Here is a 21,157-nt window from a genome sequence, read left to right on the forward strand (position 1 = left end):
CCCCCCCCCCCCCGCACATCACACACGTATCTCCTTGGGACCACTTTGCCCCCTTCCCGCTCCGCTTTCAATTTGCGGATAAATTCTGTGTGTGTCCTTCGCGGAACCCTGAGCCAAAGGCCCTGAACCACCTAAGAAAAGGACTTCCTTTTTTTTTTTTTAAGAAGTAAAAGACGGAAGGAAGAGGAGAGCAGGATTCATGCCGCAGATGCCAGAGGATTAGATGTACTGACAGGTGGGCCCGTTGAACTACAAGGAGGGCAACAAAATGAACCCGGGTCAGACATGGGAATCTCCTGTAACAAGCTGCTGAAGGTTTGTGGGGAAACTCCTCATAAACTATGTGTGGGGGCGGGAAAGAACCCTTTTCTGGCTGTGCAAATAACTGGGGTGTGTGAGAGAAGGAGGAGGAGGAGGAGGAGGAGGAGAAGGAGATGGGATTTATACCCCGCCCTTCCCTACCCGAAGGAGTCTCAGAACAGCTTACAATCTCCTTTCCCTCCCCCTCCCCACAACAGACACCCTGTGAGGTAGGTGGGGCTGAGAAAGTTCTTTCAAGAGCTGCTCATGAGGAGAGCTCTGAAGGAACTTGTAACTGACCCAAGGTCACGCCAGCAGTTGCATGTGAAGGAGTGGGGAATCAAACCCGGTTCTCCCAGGTTAGAGTCTGTGCTCCTAACCACTACACCAAACTGGCTCTCCAGAGAGAGTGAGGGGGCGGGCTGCAGGGGTAGGGTTGCTTGGTCCCACCCACTGGAACCAGCAGGCAGCAGGTGGACTCACCAGCTGGCGGGGACCATTGCTGGCAATGCACTGACGTTGCTGATGTCACTTCCTGTGGCCACCGGAAGTGATCTGGCTTTGCTCCAGTTTAACCATAGAGTTTTTTACAAAATGCCAGAACATTCCTCGCCTCCAACGGCAACATGCTGATGTCAGTTCTGGGCACATGGGGAGTCACATCAGCCGATTAGGACACAGCTGACAACTCCCCCATGTTGGCGCCATTTCCCCCTCGCCAGCCAGCTGAGTGTCTGGGGGAGTGCCCACTGGGGGTGGGGGATTTCCCGTCCTCAGTGGGGGCCTGGCAACCCTAGCTGCTGGACAGTGATTGCTGCTTCCTGAACTTGGGAAAGTAGTCAATAAAATATTTTTTTGGGGGGGGTTGCGAGTTTTCTTAATCACCCTTTGTCCTACCAGGCAAGTGCCTACAAATGGATACACGAAGTTGCTTATTCAGGCCACATTTACATTCTGTCCTGTCTCTAAGGCTCTCTGTGGCATACATAGAGCGGATTATCCCTTTCATTATTGTAACAATCCTGTGAAGTAGGTTAGGCTGAAGGAGAGCAAGTGGTCCAAAGTCACCCAATCAGCTTTATGGCCTGACTGGGGATTTTACTTCACAGTTTTCATTCTTCCTTCTGCCCTTCCTCAGCGGAACTCAAAATGGTCCCTGTGAGGTAAATTAGAGAGCAAGAGAACGACTGGCCAATGGTTGCCTCGTGTGCTTCATGGCTGAGTACAGATCTAAACACACGTCTCCCTAGTTGTAGTCCAACCCCTTAACTGGCACATCATTCAGACGATGACTCGAGCCCCAAATAATTTCACTAGAACCACTCCCAGACCCTGTCATCCAGCTAATATAATTTATTTGTTGTAGATTTTCCGGGCTGTATTTCTTGGCATCGTAGGTAATCCTCAGGAAAGCTCCTCCATTAGCATGTCACAGCCTGGGGAACTCCGAAAAGATAATGACTCAGCCCTACCCCACCTTCCTGAGTAGATATAAATTACCTGCCTACCATTTTTTCTTCTCACTTTGACGCAGAGAGTACTCCATCTTTCTATGTTATACCTCTGAGGGTGCCAGTCACAGCTGCTGGCAAAACGTCAGGTCCTACAATGCCAAGACCACGGCCATACAGCCCGGAAAATCTACAACAACTAATGAACTCCAGCCGTGAAAGCCTTCGACAACATATTTAACATAATTTAGTTTTACCACACATATATAATCAGATATAAACTAATCTGAACTTGAACTGGAGGAACCTCTGTTTGGTCATATAGTTGTTATGAATCAATCCAAGTTTTACAGGGCGCCATCTTGGATCCTTTTATTTTGGTTCTCTTAATTTTATCAAATTGTATACTGAGTATTAAAGTTTTGTGCATCTTTATGGCATTGTGTCTAACATAGCCTTTTTATAAGAAGTGCAGAGTGGTATGCACAGCTCCCCCACTCTCTTCCCATGTCAGCTTCACAACCATCCTGTGAGGTAGGTTAGGCTGGGGAAGAGAGGGACTGGCACAAAGTCACCCACTGTCTTACCAGGGAGAGTGGAGATCTGAACCCAAGTCTCCTAGATACTAGTCCACCAGTTTGGTGTAGTGGTTAACAGTGTTCCCTCTAAGCTGAGTTGTTGTGAGCTAGCTCACAGTTTTTTAGCCTCTGGCTCACACATTTTTGTCTTAGCTCAGGAAGGATGGCTCCAGAGCAAACTAATTTATGCAGCAGCCAAATCGCTCGCTCACATCTTTAATGCCAGTAGCTCACAAAGTAGAATTTTTGCTTACAGGACTCCATAGCTTAGAGGGAGCATTGGTGGTTAAGAGCGTGGACTCTGATCTGGGAGAACCGGGTTTGATTCTCCACTCCTCCACATGCAGCTGCTGGTGTGATCTTGGGTCAGTTACAAGTTCTCTCAGAGCTGTTCTCTCACGAGCAGTCCTTAAAAAACCTCTCTCGGCCCCACCTACCTCACAGGGTGTCTGTTGTGGGGAGGGGAAAGGGAAAGGGATTGTAAGCTGCTCTGAGACTCCTTTGGGTAGTGAAGGGTGGGATATAAATACAGTCTCCTCCTCCTCCCCCTCCTTCTTTGTGTAGTGGTTAAGTGCGTGGACTCTATAATCTGGGAGAACTGGGTTTGATTCCCCACTCCTCCGCTTGCACCTGCTGGATGACCTTGGGCAAGACATAGTTCTGGCACAGCTGTTCTTGAAAAAGAGCCATTTCTGTCAGAGCTCTCTCAGCCCCACCTACCTCACAGAGTGTCTGTGTGGGGAGGGGAAGGGAAAGGAGTTTGTAAGCCGCTCTGAGACTCCTTTGGGTAGTGAAGGGCGGGGTATAAATCCAATCTCTTCTTCTTCTTCTTCCTCACCACTACACCACGCTGGCTCTCATGCAATGAGAGTTGAAGGCTAGAATGCCTGGGTTTACCACGCAGTGGGCCTGATCAGGATCTGCAATAAAATGGTGTCTCATCCACAGGTCTGACCCATGGATGTCATGACATCGAGTTGTTCCCACAGAGCAGGCATCGGTGGGGGGCATCTCTGTAACCTGGACCTTTGCCTGCTCAGCATTATCTATCTATTTATTTATTTACTTACTTTATTTACTTCTTTCTAGGGTTGCCAGCTCCCAGCCCCCAGTGGGGCTTCCCCCGCTTTTGAGGGTTTTGATCCGCCAGCGGCCAGCTGGCCGGCGGGGGAAACCCCACCCCCATACAGGGACATCTTTGTGCAACATCCCCAACGTGATGACATCACTTCCAGATGATGTCATTGTGCCGGGGACATTGCGCGGCAATGCTCTGGTTTTTAGGCAAACTCTATGGTTTTGAAGGGAACCCCCCCCTAGAATTCTGCCCCAAAACCAGAGCATTGCACACAATGTCCTGCCCACCCCTAGAATGCCCCCCAACCCCCCGCCATGATGGTGAGGGGACCTGGCAACCCTACTTTTTTTTCTCCCCAAGGAGAAAGCCACTTACATCATTCTCCTCTCCTCCACTGTATCCTCACAACAGCCCTGCAAGACAGGTGAGTCTGAGAGAGTGTAACTGGTCCAAAGTCATCCAGCAAGCTGCCATGGAAGAGTGGGGATTTGAACCTGGACCTCCCGGTTCCCAGTCTGACACTCTAACCAGTACCCCACACTGGGTCTCCAAAGCCTCCTAGCCTCAGGTAGGGGATGGATGGGGCATGGTTGGCAGATCCAGGTTATGGAACTCCTGGAGATTTGGGGATGGAGTCTGGGGAGGACAGGGACCTCAGAGAGGTGCAATTTATTTTATTTATCCTTAGATAAATGCCACAGAGTCCACCCTCCAAACCATCCATCTGCTCCAGGACAACTGATCTCTGGAGTCTGGAGCTGCGCTGTAATTCCAGAGGGTCCCCAGCCCCCCCCCCCAAGCTGGCATTCCTAACTTCCATGATGGCTCCTTCTTTCTCTCTCTCTCCCTCCCACCCAGGCCCCTAGCTACAGTAGGGCAATTCGGGGCCTGGCCCCATGACTTCCTGACAAAGCCCCCTGACTTCCATGCAGCCCCCAGGCCCCCCAACTCTCTGGGCCACTTGGAGGACTCCCCACCACCGCCCCTTCCCCAAGCACAGCTTGCTTCCCTGCGCAGGCAAGCAGACTGCGACCGCTGCAAAAGTGCGTTTTTAAATTTTTATTTTTATTTTATTTTGTGACGTCAGTGCCCCTCCCAACTTATTTAGAGGCCTCCTGAATTACAAAATCTTGGCTACGGCCCTGCTGCCCCCCTTCCTCCTCCTCCGCCTCTTTTTTTTTTTTTGAAAGGTGCCTTCCAGGCTCTTAATCCTGGAAGCTCTACCCTCCCCATAGGCAAGATGGAAAGGGTATCGCAGAGGTGGGTGGGACACACGCTCCCTGCAACTCAGCTGGGGAGGTTCCGTCCATTCCCTGGCTGAAGGAGATGGCTATCTAAGCAGGCACTCTGATCCCAGGCTAAGACTGAGCTCAGTGAACCTAATTATTCCCCGCCCCCCGCAACAAAGGGTCACTCATGGCGGCAGCCCTGTAGCTAGGGAATTCTTTGGGAGGGGGTTACAGGGGGCCCACCAGCTAATTAAATGGAAGTACAGTGCAGGTGGTAAGTTGGAACACTTTTGGGGCAGCGCAGGAGGGAGGGGGCCCAGAAGAAACACTAGGGGGCCGGGCCCCATGGGCCCCATGTTAGCTACGGGCCAGCATGGCGGGGAAAGCGACCATTCCCCACGAAGGCCTTTGATTGCAGTTCTTAAATCTGATGCTGTTATCACATTCGCATCTGTCCTCATATCCACCACTTCTGTTCCCAGGATCGTACAGGTAATTGAACATTCAGTGAGTATTATTTATTTGCGTCGTCTATTTTAAATCGGGGGCTCTCGTCTGCTGTTAGGCTAAAAATACGAGGCGCCGCTGTCACTTCAAGGAACCCGCTGTGACACGACGGAAGAACACAGACGGCGCGCTAGAGGACACTGGGTGGCGAGAAGGAGAGACGACTATTTCCATCAAGGTTTCTGTCACTTCTGAACCAAGAGTGCATCCCGACTATAGCACTGAACAAAGTTGTTTGGATGCGAGTCTCGGTACTAGAGTGAGAACAGGTTTCCCAGGTACAGATGGAGCAAAGGACAGGTGGATATTGACTAATATAAAATGCGAGAGGCTCTGCGGGTTCAAACCGGCTTAGATATCATACTCTCTGTTATGACTGCCCGAACCTCAGATATGCAGGAGGGCTACGGTGCTCCATTGTCAGCATGTCCAAAGGTACATTCATCCTAATTTTCAGAATAGTATATTAGAATACTGAATATAATGCACGGCATATTGGGATGTTTTGCTGCATCTACCTCAAAAAAGAGGAAAAAATGCTGTTAAGTGACCTCCACATCTGAGAGGAGAGAATGGAGAGCATCAGTTTACTTCCCGCAATTAGAAAAGATACCTTTACACATTTATCTGCTATTTCAACATATTTATTGCTTTACAACGGTGGACCATTTAGTTTTGTCTTTGCACACCTTCATCATGTTACATGTTAATTTGAGTCCAGCCCTAAATTTGAACCTTACCTACCATTCCTATGTATGATTATCAATTTTATATGCTTATAAAAAGTAAAGGTAAAGGTTCCCTTGTTCGAAAGCCAGTCAAGTCCGACTCTAGGGTTGCGGTGCTCATCTCCGTTTCAAAGCCGAAGAGCCAGCGCTGTCTGAAGACATTTCCGTGGTCATGTGGCCGGCATGACTAAACACCAAGGCGCTTATAATGCGTTTTACATTTTTTTTTACTGTATTTACGTAAATGTTGTAACCCGCCCTGAGTCCGTTTACGGGATGGGCGGGTTATAAATGCAAAAAATGCAAAATAAATAAATAAGATGTGTGCGTGCACATGAAAGCTCATACCTTGAATAAAACTTTCTTGGTCTTAAAGGGGCCACTGGACTCTACATTTGTTCTACATGATGAGAGTTACTGAAACAGAGATATGCCTCCATAGGGAATCTGCCTTGATTACATACATTGTTATAATACACCTTGAAATGCTGGCTCTGGATTTAAGGCAGTGTTCCCTCTAAACTGAGTTAGTGTGAGCCTCCAGCTCACAGATTTTTGTTTTAGCTCAGGAAGGGTGGATCCAGAGCAAGCTAATTTATGCAGTAGCCAAATCATTCGCTCGCAACTTTAATGCCAGTAGGTCACAAAGTAAAATTTTTGCTCACAAGACACCACAGCTTAGAGGGAGCATTGATTTAAGGGGGAACACAGATTCTTGATATGAATCCATGGGCCTGGGTGCCAATGGGAAATAGACAATTTCTTTTGAACTTTTTCTTTTAACAGATAAGTTTTATGTGAGCTGCTGGAGCTAAGACAAAGGTTAGGTCAGGAGAGTGGCCTTTATTGGCCGGTTCTGCTATTCTACATCTCTAACTTAATTCTGAAGGCCACGGGGAAAGGAAGTTAGCAGATCTCCACTGTTAAATTCTACCAGAAAGTGATCAGTATGTACGCCAATGGAGGAAATTACATTTTGAATTCGCCTTCACAAGTCTAAGGAATGGATGTCTATTAGAAATCCCTCAACCTTTTTGAGTTGCAGCTGCTTCTGTTTCACCCGCCGTAACTTTAATATTGCCAGTTGCTTTCTTCATTTACAGACACGGAATATTTAAACACGTGCCACACTGCATTATGGGTTTTGCAGTCTTGAAACTTAGTGAGAAAGGCAAGTTACAAAAAAACTGAAATACATATGTAAATGAATAGGCCTATAATTCTGGGGTGTCTGTCACACTTAGGCCCAATTTGCATTTAGCATTTGCTCAGTTGTTTTACCAAACCCACACTGGAACAGAAAAAGATGCGGTTCAAAACCACATTCAGCTATCCCAGGCAAACACCATACTGACTGCAGAGTCACCCCCCCCCATGGCCATAAAACGGCCATAAATCTATGCAGACAGCCACCATAAAACCAGAGATCAAACAAAGTGAAAGCGGCATGCAATCTGAACACTACATAACATGCAACACTCGTTCAAAGTGAAAGTGGCATGCAATGTAGACGGGAATTTCTGTTCCAGTGTGGATTTGGTATAACAGCAGAGCAAATGCTAGATACAGATTGGGCCTTAATGTCATGCTGCATCATGGGTACTGTAGTCTTAACACTGCAATAATGCTTTAGTACTTTCATGTGAGGAACGAGCTACTCTCTCTTGCAGAACTGCTTGGGGGAAATTCCATCGAAATTCCATTTGAAACTTTTAAGTTCCGCACAAAAAAGGATCAAAGGCTAAAACATCACAAGCGTAAAGAGTTTGTGAGGATACAGAATGATCACTTATATAAAGAACAATAGGTCAGATGGCATGTTGAGAATCAAAGAGCCGCAGAGGTGCCATAGGTTACAGAGTGATTTGTTGTGACAGCATAGGAGACCCATTTATGCTTGGCAATGACAGCTATTTATCAACAGTATCATCACCACCAATAAAATTCAAAAGATAATATTCAAAGTTGAGCTTTGCTGTTCCTTTGGATACATACATCAAGTGCTAGGTTGCTAGGTACAGCCTCAGTTGCCTCAATAATTAAATGGCCATTCCCATTATCAAACACCCAAGTGACACCTTCCAAGCAAGGAATGCTTACAGGTCCTTATTATAAATGTTTTAACCACATGCATTCATTTAAAATATTTGTATTTTTCTTTCCCCCTTAAGGGCTTGCAGCAGTTCACAACAGAATGCAGTGTAACAGAAAGACAGTTAACCCCTGTATAAAATGCTCCAGATCCAAACCCCACTGTACACCCCCCCACACACACTGAAACAATTCTCCTGCAATCTACCCAACATTGGCGGGAAATTCTTGCAAAACAGCATGGCTTTACACTTCTTTCAGAAAGCCAGTGCTGAATCTGTTTCTTCCTTGGGGAAGGCTTTCCACAACAGTGGGGCTACCACCAGGAAGGCACCGTCTCAGGCAGAAGGGTATCACGCCCTCCTGGAGGGAAGGGCACAGCAAATAACAACAGGCTAGAAAGATATTAGGAATTTTTTAGAAGCAAGAATAGTCCAGCAGTGGAATCGCCTAGCTGAGGGAGATGGTGAGTTCCCCCTCACTGGCAGTCTTCAAGCAGCAGCTGGACAAACACTTGTCAGGGATGCTCTGGGCTGATCCCGCATCGAGCAGGAGGTTGGACGAGATGGCCTGTATGGCCCTTTCCCTCTATGATTCTATGGTATAACTGGTCTACTGGTTCATATAGGGAGAGATGGTCCTTCAGATATGTGGGCTCCAGCTCTTGGAGGGCCTCAGAGCTGGCACCTTGAACTGAATATGGAAATGAACAACCAGTATCTTCAATACAGGTGTAATATGTGCTCACCAGCTAACTCCAGAAACCATTGGGTGGCCTCATGTGGAGCATGATACAGTAGCCCAGCCGCAAGATTACAGAAGCATGGGGCCCCGGCCAGGTCAGCTGACTGTAGAAAGGGGGAGAGACGGCGGGTGAATAAGACACAACTGACAAAAAGGGGCTCAACTGTAGTGCCTACTTGGTACAACCGCTATAAGTTATGTAGATATCATGCAAGTATCTCTTTTGACATCAAGAAAGGCCAAGAGTAACATCTGACATTACCTTGCTTTTGGGCGGAGGGCTGGTTGTGCTCTTGTCTGTATGGATGCTGGTTGGCGATACTGCCGCACCAATGTTGCTTTGGGGGATGCCGGGCATTTTTCCTCCTGGGGATACTTGCATCGCTGCGAGCTGGGCAGCATACAACTGCTACAAAACACAAGAGGGGGAAGGGAAGGATGGAGAAGTTCATCAGTGTACAGAACCAATGCTGGTTGGAAGAAGCTCCTCCCCCAGTGCTAGCTCCTCCCAGGATGCAATCCCAGAGGGATCTGTGCTACGGAGGCAAATCCGCCAATTGTTGACTATGTGGGAGAATACCTACAGGTTGTGGAAAAACTATATACAGATCCCTCAAATATCCCCCCCCCCATGATTGTTTATGATTAAAAATGGATAAGACAGAAAATAGCAGTAGATCTGTTCACAGATACATTTCTACTCATTTCACGACATCTCGTCCTTGGAATCACATTCAAATACCAACTTTTGTTTTCTTCTTCTGAGGACACTGACATTTCCAAAGCACTCCTTACTTGGGTTAACTTCTAGAAAGTCTTAACCGAAATTTTGTAAGGATATCCGATATAATTGAATAATAATAGTGATTGAGTGATGTCAAGTTGAAAGTGATGGTGACCACACAAGCATTTTTCAATGCAAGAGGTGGTTTGGCACTCCTTTCTGTTTAGCTATCTTGGACTTCCTTGGAGGTCTCCCATCCACACACTAACCATGCCCGGCCCTGTTTAGCTTCCAAGCAAGATCAGGCTATTCTGAGCTGAGAGCCAGTTTGGTGTAGTGGTAATCTGGAGAACCAGGTTCGATTCCCCACTCCTCCACATTGAGCCAGCTACCCTGTTTCCCCGAAAATAAGACCTACCTCAAAAATAAGCCCTAGCAGGATTTCTATGCATTTGTGGTATAAGCCCTAGTGTGTCTTCTTGAGGGAAAAAAAATAAGACAGTGTCTTATTTTCGGGGAAACACGGTAGGTGACCGTGAGACAGTCACAGTTCTTTCAGAGCTCTCTCAGCCCCCAAGAACAAGTCCAGCTCACCACTAGCATAATGGTAAGAGCTAGAACTTGTGCCTGCCGAACAATCTTAAATTCTCCTGGCTATCCTACAAACAATGCCATACGATAATTAATTACTTAATTTATCCCGAGCTATTCAAATGGCTGCTGTAACTTAGGACCCCACTTGACAAATCCTCAGTGAAATAAGTCTTCAAGGTTAGTTTTACATATCTTAGGCTGTGGTCAGACTCATCATTTTGTGGCCACGTTTCTAAATGATCAGGATTTTTGTTCTGGGGTGGTTTGATCAGACATCCTGTCCTTGCCACCGAGGGTCACCTCTGCCAGCCACACAGCCATCCTCCAGCAAAGCATTTTCATTCTCATCCAGGAAGGGGATGAGAGACACAAAGCGCTGGAGATGAGGGGGGGGGGCTAGCTCTGCTGTCCGTGCTAGATTTGCAACTAGGTAGCTATCTCGCCTATACTTAAAGCCCCCCCCCCCCCCGGGTATTTTTTGCCGGTCGCGGCGTTTCCCCCGGTGGAAAGGGGGCTCTTCTCTGCTTCGGCAAATTGCAAAGCAAGGGGGCGCGCTTTGCCTGCGTCTCACAGCATCTTGCTACCCTCACCTCCGTCAAAGACCAAGCAAACTTTCCTAGTTTGCTGCTGTTGCCGTTGCTGCTCCTCTTGCAAATTCTGTACGAGCAGTAATTAACGACCCTTGGGCAAGTAACTGCTTATGCACACATCACTAACTTGTAAAAACAAATGGTGGCAAAAATGAAAGTTTGCGATTTCCCAAATGGCTTGACTGCACAAGAGAGTGATCAGGCATCTTGATATGTGTGGTAAACCCAGTAGGTTTAGTGAATACTGGACTTTCTCTGGTGTTGGGAAAGTTGGGGGTGAGCATGGGTGGGGGGCTGACAACTGCAGAATGAGATACAGATGTTGCTGTCTGATGGAGCAATTTAAATCCATTGGGGAGAAACAATGACAACAGATCAAACAGCTCGTCTGACTGCACCCTTAGAGGAATAAACCCAAATCTGCTACTGAATATACAGTTCCAGTTCCCTGAGGGGCATTCCTTGATTGATAAAGCTATTTCCAGAGTCTCATGTCCCGTGTTCACAACTTTCATTTTAGGGAGTACACAAAAAAACATGCATTTTTATTTATTTATTCCACCTTTCCCTTTGTACATGGAGGCTCAAAGAGGTTTACGAAAGCATAGGCGCGCACTTTAATGACTGTAATAGATTAAGTGAACCTTTGATGAAAAATGTTCAGGAAAACTAACAAACAAATGGTAGGATGGATAATAAGAGCCCCAAATGTCAGGGTGGTCGAACATTGTTTAAAATGGTAGCTGCCCACCTAATACCTAAAGAGTTGGGTGAAAGTTAATTCCACTAAACAAAGCTGTTTCCAACAGCATGTGTCAAAGAGAGATGCATTGCCACAGCACACAGCTAAGCCAGTGCTTCCTGGAGCATGCACAGTCCAAGGTAACGGGGGAGGCAGTACAATGGCTAATGAATGCAAAGGGAAAGGAGGGTATGTATTGGCAAGTTGCATTAGTCTGCTATTTCAAGGACAACAAGGTGAACCAAATTAAACACCTCTTCGGAAGACGCTTCCCATTGTAATTTGAACCAGGTCCGGGTGCGATTAGGAAATAAGAGCAAGGACGAACGCGCGACAATAATGTGGCCATCTCTACAATCAGGCATTGTTGTTATTGGGTGATCTTCTTTTAACATTGACTGTTTACATTAACGGTGCAACCGAGGTTGGAGGGCACCAGACGATGGAATGCTAAATAAAGTACGTGAGTTTCGGCAGATGAGTCTGGAGCAGCTTTTCAAGGTGACCAGATGGGATGGGGAGGAAACTCGTCAAGAGGGCAATGCGATCCCCATCATTTTCAAAAGCACAAGAGGATATTGTTTGCACCGGTGCCAATACCAACCTCCCTTCCTGGCTGATTTAAATATATATATATATCTGAGGCTGTTATCATCCAGCAAAAGTTGAACAATGGAGGAAGGTTACAGGAAGAAAAGTTGATTCATTTGAAATGTGGTGTTGGAGGAAGCGTTTTACGGTTACCGTGGACTGCTGAAGAGACAGATAAGTGGGTTCGTCTAAACGAAAATTAAGCCTGAAGTCTTCCTACAAGCTAAAATGACTAAATCAAGGCTATAACACTTTGGTCACATTACGAGAAGACAAGGATCACTAGAAAAGACAATAATGCTAGGGAAAGTTGAAGGCGGAAAGAAAAGAGGAAGACCCGGTAGGAGATGGATTGACTCAGTCAAAAGAGCCATGACCCTCAGTTTGCAAGACCTGAGCGAGGCTGTTAATGATGGGATGATTTGGAGAACATTAATTCATAGGAACAAAGTTGGAGTCCAGTGGCACCTTTAAGACCAACAAAGTTTTGTTCGAGGTATAAGCTTTCATATGCACACACACCTTTTCAGATACAATGAAATGGAAGTTATCAGTCCATACTTTAGCATACAGCGTAATGTAGATATTTAACAGATGCAAGGACCAAACAGGAATAACAAGCTTAGGTTACCATTTGTTTGGGTTTAAATCTGGGGGGAAACATAGTGAAGGAAATAAATATGTCAAAATTGGAGATTGAGGAGCAGATGTATCCTTAACTGTGGAATGCTGAGAGTAATTAACTGAGACCCTACTGTTATGCCCCATCCACCTTACAGCGTGTTCTTCTTTGAAGTGGGGTGATTGGCTGTGTAGAATTATCTCCTGTGTACCAAGAACAGAGAAATGCATTCCAATCCACCATTCAAAATTACATTAGATTCTACTATTCATTACATTACAATCTACTATTCTAATCTATTATTCCAAATAGGAAATAAAATAAAAAGGATTGGTGGATTGGGGGATTGGTGAGAATACAGACGAAAGGACTGAATTAGGTTAGCATATGTAGTGAGATAAGAAACTGATATCCCTGCTAAGTCCTAGGGATTCCATTGTTCTGAGCACTGTAATAACTTGCAACTGAGCAATTGCCCTTTCTAGTCTGTTCCTGAAGTTCCTTCACAATAAAACAGGTACTCTGAGGTCACCCATTGAATATCCTGGAAGGTCGAATCTATGCAATCTATGGTAGTTTGAGGCATGTAAGATGGTAGTTGGAAGCATGTCGATCTTGGCGCTTGGGGGACAACGGTGGGAAGGCTTTTGGTCACTGTGTGAAACAGCATGTGGGACTGGATGGCCCACTGGCCTGATCCAACTTGGCTTCTCCTATGTTCTTAGTGGCTATTAGCCAGAAGGTATAGATGGAACACTCTGTCTGGGGCAGTGATGCTCTGTATTCTTTGTGCTTGGGGGCCACAGTGAGTGGGCTTTTGGAGTTCTGGCCCCACTAGTGGACCCCCTGATGATACTTGGGTTTTGGCCACTGTGTGACACAGAGTGTTGGAGTGGGTGGGCCATTGGCCTGATCCAACATGGCTTCTCTTATATTCTTACGTTCTAATATATATAATTTCAAACAACAATTTATTTATCAATAGGATGGGGTTATTCAATAAACTACTAAACAACAAAACTTTAAGGGGAGGCTATGGGGAAACCACACATGTGGTTTCAGTTTCACACGTTAAGAGCTTGTGAAATAACACAGTGGGAATGAACTCACTGGTGCCCTGATACACATGCATTTGGTAAAGAGTTTAACCATGCACACAAAGCAGATATGTCTTTGCTTACTTACAAAAAAGGTAAAAAAGAGATTGGAAGCCAAGCCAAATCTCTTGCTTTTACACACACTCACACTCACACGCACACACAATTCTGGCAAGTGCTCCAGAGGTCAAGAAACTGGACTGGCTTGGGTTTTCCCCCTGGTCAGTCGACAACCCAACTTGTAGGCCTCAGGCCCCGCTTGAACGAAAACAGTTCCCTGACGTGACAGTCCTCTGATAGAATCGCCTGTGTCTGATTCCTCCTTGTTTAGTCAATGACATTCTTCCTACAGACCCTGCCATGCCTTGTAACGCAGACTGAAATGTACAATATGCAGGATGGGGCTCAGCATGTTAATATTTTTAGACAAGATTGAACTTTGACATTATTGAATCTGTCTGCTCAGATTTAATCATTCGGGGGGCAGGACAACGTCTGGCTTAAGACCAGGAGAGGACACTGGAATGATCGCATGCTGTGCATCAAGATGCTTAACTGACAACAATTTAGGGAATGAAAAGTTGTGGCACCCTCGAGCAATCAAACAAAGGACCCCCGTGCCTACTCAGAAGGTCTCTCGTGGAGAGCTCAAAAAATTTGGATTTATTTTATGCTCTAGGGAAGCTGCCAACAGCCTCTGTGGCACGACGGTGAAGCGAAACACAATCTGTATTTTGCCATCTTCCCATAAATGTACATTCTCCCAAGTCTTTGGAGCCTTTCATGGCGGCGAAGGCAGTACTTGGAGCATCTAAATAAAGAGGATCTGGAGCCAATTTGATTTGCATCGTTAGTTTTGTTTAGAAACGGGGGGGGGGGGGAGACGCTGCAAAGCCAATCTGCCAAAAATAAATCAGAGCGGCATCTTCTAAGCAGGTACTTGTGAACATTGCAATGATCACTGTAGCTCTCGGAAGATCTGGCTTGCATGATAAAATGGAGTGGTATGGATGAATATATGGAGACGCCTGATACAGAGTCAGACAGCTGGTCCATCCAGCTCAGTATGGTCCAGGCCTGTAGCCAGGATTTTTTAAATTCAGGGGGCCTTTAAATAAGTCGTGGGGGGCACACCGCACACACTCCAAAGGGAGCACCACAAATAAAATGAAAAATTGGAAGTCGGGGGGGGGGGGGCTGGTTGGGACAAGCGAAACATTAGAGACTCCAGAAATACATAGAAGGTAGACTGTGGATCACTTTGAACAGTCCTAGATGGACCACTGGCCAATTTCTGGCAGATCTTTGAGTTTGCTGGCTTTTTTTTGTATTCTTGGGCAAATGCTAGCCAACTCTTGCTAGGTGCTTCTTGAGTTTGTGAATCGCAGTGCATGCAGAGGATCAACTATTACAGAATAGATATGTCAGGAGATCTTGAGAATGTATCCTGCCATTACACATAAGAACATAAGCCCTGCTGGGTCAAACCATTAGTCCATCCAGTCCAGCATCCTGTCTCACACAGCGGCCAACCAGTTCCTCTGGATGGCCAACAACAGGGCATAGAGGCCATCAGTTTCATTGGATGCCCTCAAGTTGGGAAAGGGAGAAAAAAAAAATCTTAGTCAACTCTCTCAACCCCATGCAAGATTTTGTAAACCTTTATCATGTCCCCCCTTAGTGGTCTCTTTTCTCAACTGAAAAGTCCCAGACTCTTCAGCCTTTCCTCATAAGGAAGGTGCTCCAACCCCATATTCATCTTGGTTGCCCTCCTTGGTGCTTTTTCCAGCTCTGCAATGTCCTTTTTGAGGTATGGTGAACAGAACCATACACTGTATTCCAAACGTGGCCGCACCATAGATCTAGACAGGGGTATTACAATATCGGCTGTTTTATTCTCAACCCCTTTCCTAATAATCCCTAACACAGACTCTTTTCAAACTGCTTATGTATTCCATTTTAGTAACCGGTTGTTAATGGAATTTTTCTGTCATTTCAGACAGACCGATTTCAGTAACCAGCTGCTAGTGGAGTTTATTTACCTGTTCATACAAACCCTCTTGCGTGAGGTTAGCAAAGCGTGGCTGAGCCACTTTTGAGGGAAACTGCTTTTTCCCATTTTCAACCCCATCGTTGCGCATCTGAATCTCTGTGATGTGCTGTTTAAAATGTCCATAGCACTTCCCACAATGCTGCTTTCCCCCTGCCCTTTTTCGCCGTGCAGTCTTCCTCGGACTTTTAACAAAATTCTAAGGTGAGTGCTATAGTGCTAAACCGCTATAGAACTGAAGAGCTATAGTGGCACCATTGAGATGCATTGACTCAATTCAGTCAATGCATCTCAATGGTGTCGCTATAGCACTTCAGTGCTATAGTGGTTTAGCGCTGTAGCGCTCACCATAGAATGTTAAAAAAAAGTCCAAGGAAGACTGCATGGTGAAAATGGGTGAGGAGAAGTGGCACTGTTTGAAATGACCATAGCACTTCAGAGATGGCTTATTAATGGAAGGGAATTCACTGTATGAAATGCCTGTCCCTATAGCGCTTAACTCAAAACTGGGCCAACAAAAACTGGGCCAACAATGAATAACATCTGGTTTAGAACTGTAATGTGAAAAGGGTCCTAGAGTTTGCCTTTTTCACCATTGCAACATACATCAGCAGGGCATGGGAATTCTAGTGGGGGACCTTGTAGGATTACCCATGGCTAACAACACTCCTGTTTCTAGACTTTGTGGGAAGTTTCATATGGTGTAGATTTATAAGCATGTTATACATGTAGGGGACCTCTGCTATTTTTTCTTTCAAAGTGTTGGAGTCAGTACCATTCTATTGATTTTTCACAAGACAAAATGATATCAGACCGGACTCAATATGTTGCCCATCAAGATATTGCATTGCATCATCTCTGGCCTATTTTCCTTTAGGATGCCCGATTGGTTGTCCCCCTTTTAACGCTCACCCCTTCTATAGATTCATGTGAGGCTCCTGATTCTGAAGGGTTGTGGGATGTGTACTGTGAGCCTGAAAAGATACGAAGCTGCCTTATACTGATCCACACCATCGGTGCATGTGGCTCTTCAACTTGCCACTGGTGGCTCTTTTCAGCTTTCTTCCCACATGGCAACTGCTCCACGTTCTAAGAACGTGAGCAAGGCTACTGGCCAACAGGGCTTGAGGTTGATAGGTGGGACCAGAAGGTGGGTCTACAGCAAGCCTCCCTGAGCCGCAGCCTCGTGCCAAGGAAGGAAGTACACATGAACCCATGAAGCTGCCTGCTTACTAAATCAGACCATCCATTCATCAAGGTCAGTATTGTCTACTAAGACTGGCAGTGGCTCTTCAGGTTTTCAGGCAGAGGTCGTTCACCGCACCTCCTGTCTGGTCATCAAGGTCAGGAGTGGGCTTCCTCGGCTGTGGCACCAAAACTCCGGAACTCTCTCCCCAAAGAGACTTGTCTGTTCCCTTCTGTTGCCATCTTCTACCAGTGGGTGAAGACTTTTAGTGTTTCATTTGGCCTGCCCTCAGTAATCCCTCCTTCCTTAATGGTTGGTTTGATGTTTTAATATGTGCACCTGAACTGGATTTTGACAGTGTTAATGGTGTGCTTGTGTTTGGTTTGAACGGGTTTTAAGACATCTTTTTATTATTTATTCTTTTAGATGCTACAGTGGTCCTGATGAGGGCAGAAAGGCAGGGTATAAATTTTGCAAATAAATAATGAATAAACAACGCAATGCAAGCTATTGAGACTTGTGAATCTGACACTTCGCTCAAAGGCCTTTCATGTGCATCTCCATGTTACACACCTAAGCGTCTAGAACCATTATTAGACTGTTGATCTCATGTTCTCAAGTAACCACCTTCAGTCCTGTGTCAACACCTTAAGCCGTCTATAATCCTCACCTGCATATTAAACAGCTATATCCAGCTAAAGTCTCTCCAAAGATTGTGTAACAGCTGTTGGCTGGATGGCACCGCAGTACATCAGAAGTTCAGCCGGGAGGTTAGACTGCCTTTGAAATTGTTCCCCCGGGGCATTGTTATTATATGTTAACAATGCTTATTACAGCTTTGAGGCCACACTAAAAAAAATGGATTCCTGTTCTATTAATAAAGAAAACGAGAATGTGACATAATAGCTATTTTTAAATTGATGGGAGGAAAAATAAGATTAGCTATTTTAGCATTAAGCAGAGATATGCGTTTCGTACCTCAACCGTATTATTAAAATCACTTTCAGAGCCGATGGGATTCGTATTTGTAGTTGGGGAGGGGACAAAGAAATAAAATTAAATGAGAATGGTAAAGAGTGGTAAGAAGCTGAGTCAATTGAGGGGCTAAAATTCATCCTGGGCGCAAAGAGTAAAGAGTTTGCTGCATGAATTCAGGGAGAATATTCGTGGATCTTATCCTGCGAATTGCACCAATATTCACCAATATTCACATTTTGTATCAGTCGCAGAGTCATCATTACAAATGTTCACCCGGCTGGGTCTTCTTCTGATTTACCGGCACGCATTGCCACGCCGCAGAACTCTGATTTGTTTACATAATTGTGAACAGAAATGGTACAAACCAGATTCTCTCCTACTTCGAGTGCAATAATATAATCTTCACCCAATGTGGATTCGGGAAGGATTTTGTCACAAAGCCTGCTGGGCAGATGGCAATGCCAGAAATGCTCACTTTCCAACATAAATGAAGATATTCATCAAAACTAGGAGGAGGCAGAACAAGCATCCTATTTGGTCTCTCTTCTTAGGCAGGAACGAGATGTTCAAGAAGAAGAAGAAGAGGAGGAGGAGGATTTACACCCCATCCTTCACTCGGAGTCTCAGAGCGACTTACAATCTCCTTTCCCTTCCCCTCCCCACAACAGACACCCTGTGAGGTAAATGGGGCTGAGAGAGCTCTTTCAAGAACTGCTCATGAGAGAACAGCTCTGAGAGAAGTTATGACTGACCCAAGGTCACACCAGTAGCTGCATGTGGAGGAGTGGGGAATCAAACCCGGTTCTCCCAGATTAGAGTCCGCGCTCCTGACCACTACACCAAATGCGCTCCTAACCACTACACCACTAAATAGAGGTAAGGAAAGTGAAAGCTTGATGACAATGTTCTATGCATATTTGCTTACTCGACATTACGGGGCACAAAGCTGCTGTTTTCAGAGGCAGCCACGTGCAAGTTGAAATGCTGACTTCTGCCTTAGAGCAAGTTCAGATTATGGGTTAGACCCAAACTAAACCAGCAATTTCTACTGATTGCCCCATCCTACTGCAGAGCCTCTTCTCTGTCATTCCTCAGGGCTCCCTACGCTTTTTTGTGTAGATCCATGGATTGCAGTGGGAAAGGGGAAAGTTCTGTTCCGCTGATTAGTCTGGATCCAACCCTATGTTTCCCTGCAGGGAGGAAAGAATATATGCAGAACCCTAAAGATGAAGCCAAACACAGGGGGAAAATGTGACTTTGTCCCCCAAATGCTCCCTCCTTTCCAGCCCTTTTATATTAAACCACCGTTCTCCATTCCTTCAGATCTCTCTCAAAACCCACCTTTTCTATGGGGCTCCTTTTAAAATATAACCTTCTCGTCTCCATCCTCCATCACAAAGATGGCTAAGTACATGTCACTACAGTTGCTCACCTCCCACTGATGGGCAGCAGATTCAGGCTGAACAAACGGAAATACTTATTTAAACAGAGAGTGATTAAAATGTGGCCAGAGGATGTAGTGATGGCCACAAGCACAACAGCTTTAAAAGGTTGATTTGACAGATTCATGGAGGAGAGGTCTGTCAGTGGCTACTAGCCCTGGTGATTAAAGGGAACCCCTGTTGTTGGACCTCCAGAGGAAGAGGAGGAGGGGATTGTATTTATACCCCAACCTTCACTACCCGAGGGAGTCTCAGAGCGGCTTACAATCTCCTTTCCCTTCCCCTCCCCACAACAGACATCCTGTGAGGTAGGTGGGGCTGAGAGAGCTCTGAGAGTACTGCTCCTGAGAGAACAGCTTTGAAAGAACTTGTAACTGACCCAAGATCAGGTGGTATCAGAAAGAAATTTTGAGCCTGGTCCTTCTGCTCCCTCCATTCATTCATTCATTCATTCATCCATCCATCCATCCTATACCAGACTGGCTCTCGAACTGGTTGGCCATTGTGTGAGACAGGGTGCTGGACTAGATGGGCCACTGTTCGGATCCAGTAGGGCTCTTTTTGTGTTCTTATGTTCCATCCATCCACCTACCCATGATAATTCTGTTGACAGAACTAGGACCTAATGTGGTCTCAGAAAGAAATTTCAAGCCTGGTCCTTCTGCTCGCTCCATCCATCCATCCATCCATCCATCCATCCATCCATCCATCCATCCATCCATCCATCCATCCATCCATCCATCCATCCATCCATCCATCCATCCATCCATCCATCCATCCATCCATCCATCCATCCATCCATCCATCCATCCATCCATCCATCCATCCATCCATCCATCCATCCATCCTAATGCTGTTGACAGAACTAGGGCCTATGGTGGTATCAGGAAGAAATTTCGAGCCTGGTCCTTCTGCTCTGACTGCAAGATCTCCGTGGGCTTTGTTCACGTGGAGGGACTCATCATGGGCACTTCCTATCATCAGTTTAGGAAATCTGTTACTCAGCTTCTGTGATAATGCGGTGCCGCGAAGTTAGCAAACCAGATTGCCTCCCCCTTTGCGAATTAAGAATAGCTAACTGGAAGGCTGCCCAAATAAGTCACATATTTGTACATAACAATATTCACGCTATGTGACAGTAATTGAAATGGAGTGAAAAGGCTTGAAAGCCATCCAGAAAGGAAATGTGATAGGGTCACCCGGGTAAACACTGTTGGCTGATACGTTCCATATGAACGTGTTGTCCGACGGAAGCAATGAAACTGCACCAAAAACGAACAAAGAAATCCACCACCCGTTTATCCGCTGCCCTTATCGGGTGGTTTGAAATCATAATGCAGTCGAGCCTTCTTGCCTTTCCCAGGGGGGAAAGGCTGAAAAAAGGGAAGGCACATGTAATTAGGATTCGTTTGGGGAGGAGGGGGTAAACTGAAGTGCAAACAGCTGTTTCACATACTACAATATGTTAGAGGGAGACCCAATGAATTAGTGTTCAGAAGATATACAAAACCAGAGAAGGCCTTTGAAAAAGAGGTAGCATTTCAGGAAAGAGGCTGTCTGTTTGCAGAGTAGGAAAGGAGACTTCCTTGCCTCCAGATGGTCTCAGAGAGCAGGGGTAGGGTTCCCGAATCCCCCCGGGGGGCGGAATTCCTCCTGGTTTCGAGCCCCGATTCCTGCTCCCGCGGAATCGGGGCCCGGGGGAAAAAACCCCCCCCGTGTGTGCGTCACCCGGAAGTGACGTCGCATGCTGGGGGCGGGGCAACGCCATTTGAGGGGAAAACAAAGAGTTTTCCCCTCAAATGGTGTGGCCCCGCCCAGCGTGTGACGTCACTTCC

The 21,157-nt window shown here is 46.1% G+C and overlaps 1 protein-coding gene across 1 annotated transcript in view; it reads right to left on the reverse strand.

The window, feature by feature from the left end:
• The window catches only part of SOX5 (SRY-box 5), a 587,891-nt gene that overhangs the window by 134,400 nt on the left and 432,334 nt on the right, over nt 1–21,157 (reverse strand). The window contains exon 9 of the mRNA XM_015412682.1: nt 8,969–9,115. Within this exon, the coding sequence (XP_015268168.1) occupies nt 8,969–9,115 (147 nt within the window). The remainder of the gene's footprint in view (nt 1–8,968; nt 9,116–21,157) is intronic.

Source organism: Gekko japonicus, unplaced genomic scaffold (genome assembly GCF_001447785.1).
Source record: "Gekko japonicus isolate JY-2015 unplaced genomic scaffold, Gekko_japonicus_V1.1 scaffold482, whole genome shotgun sequence".
Lineage (NCBI taxonomy): Eukaryota > Metazoa > Chordata > Lepidosauria > Squamata > Gekkonidae > Gekko > Gekko japonicus.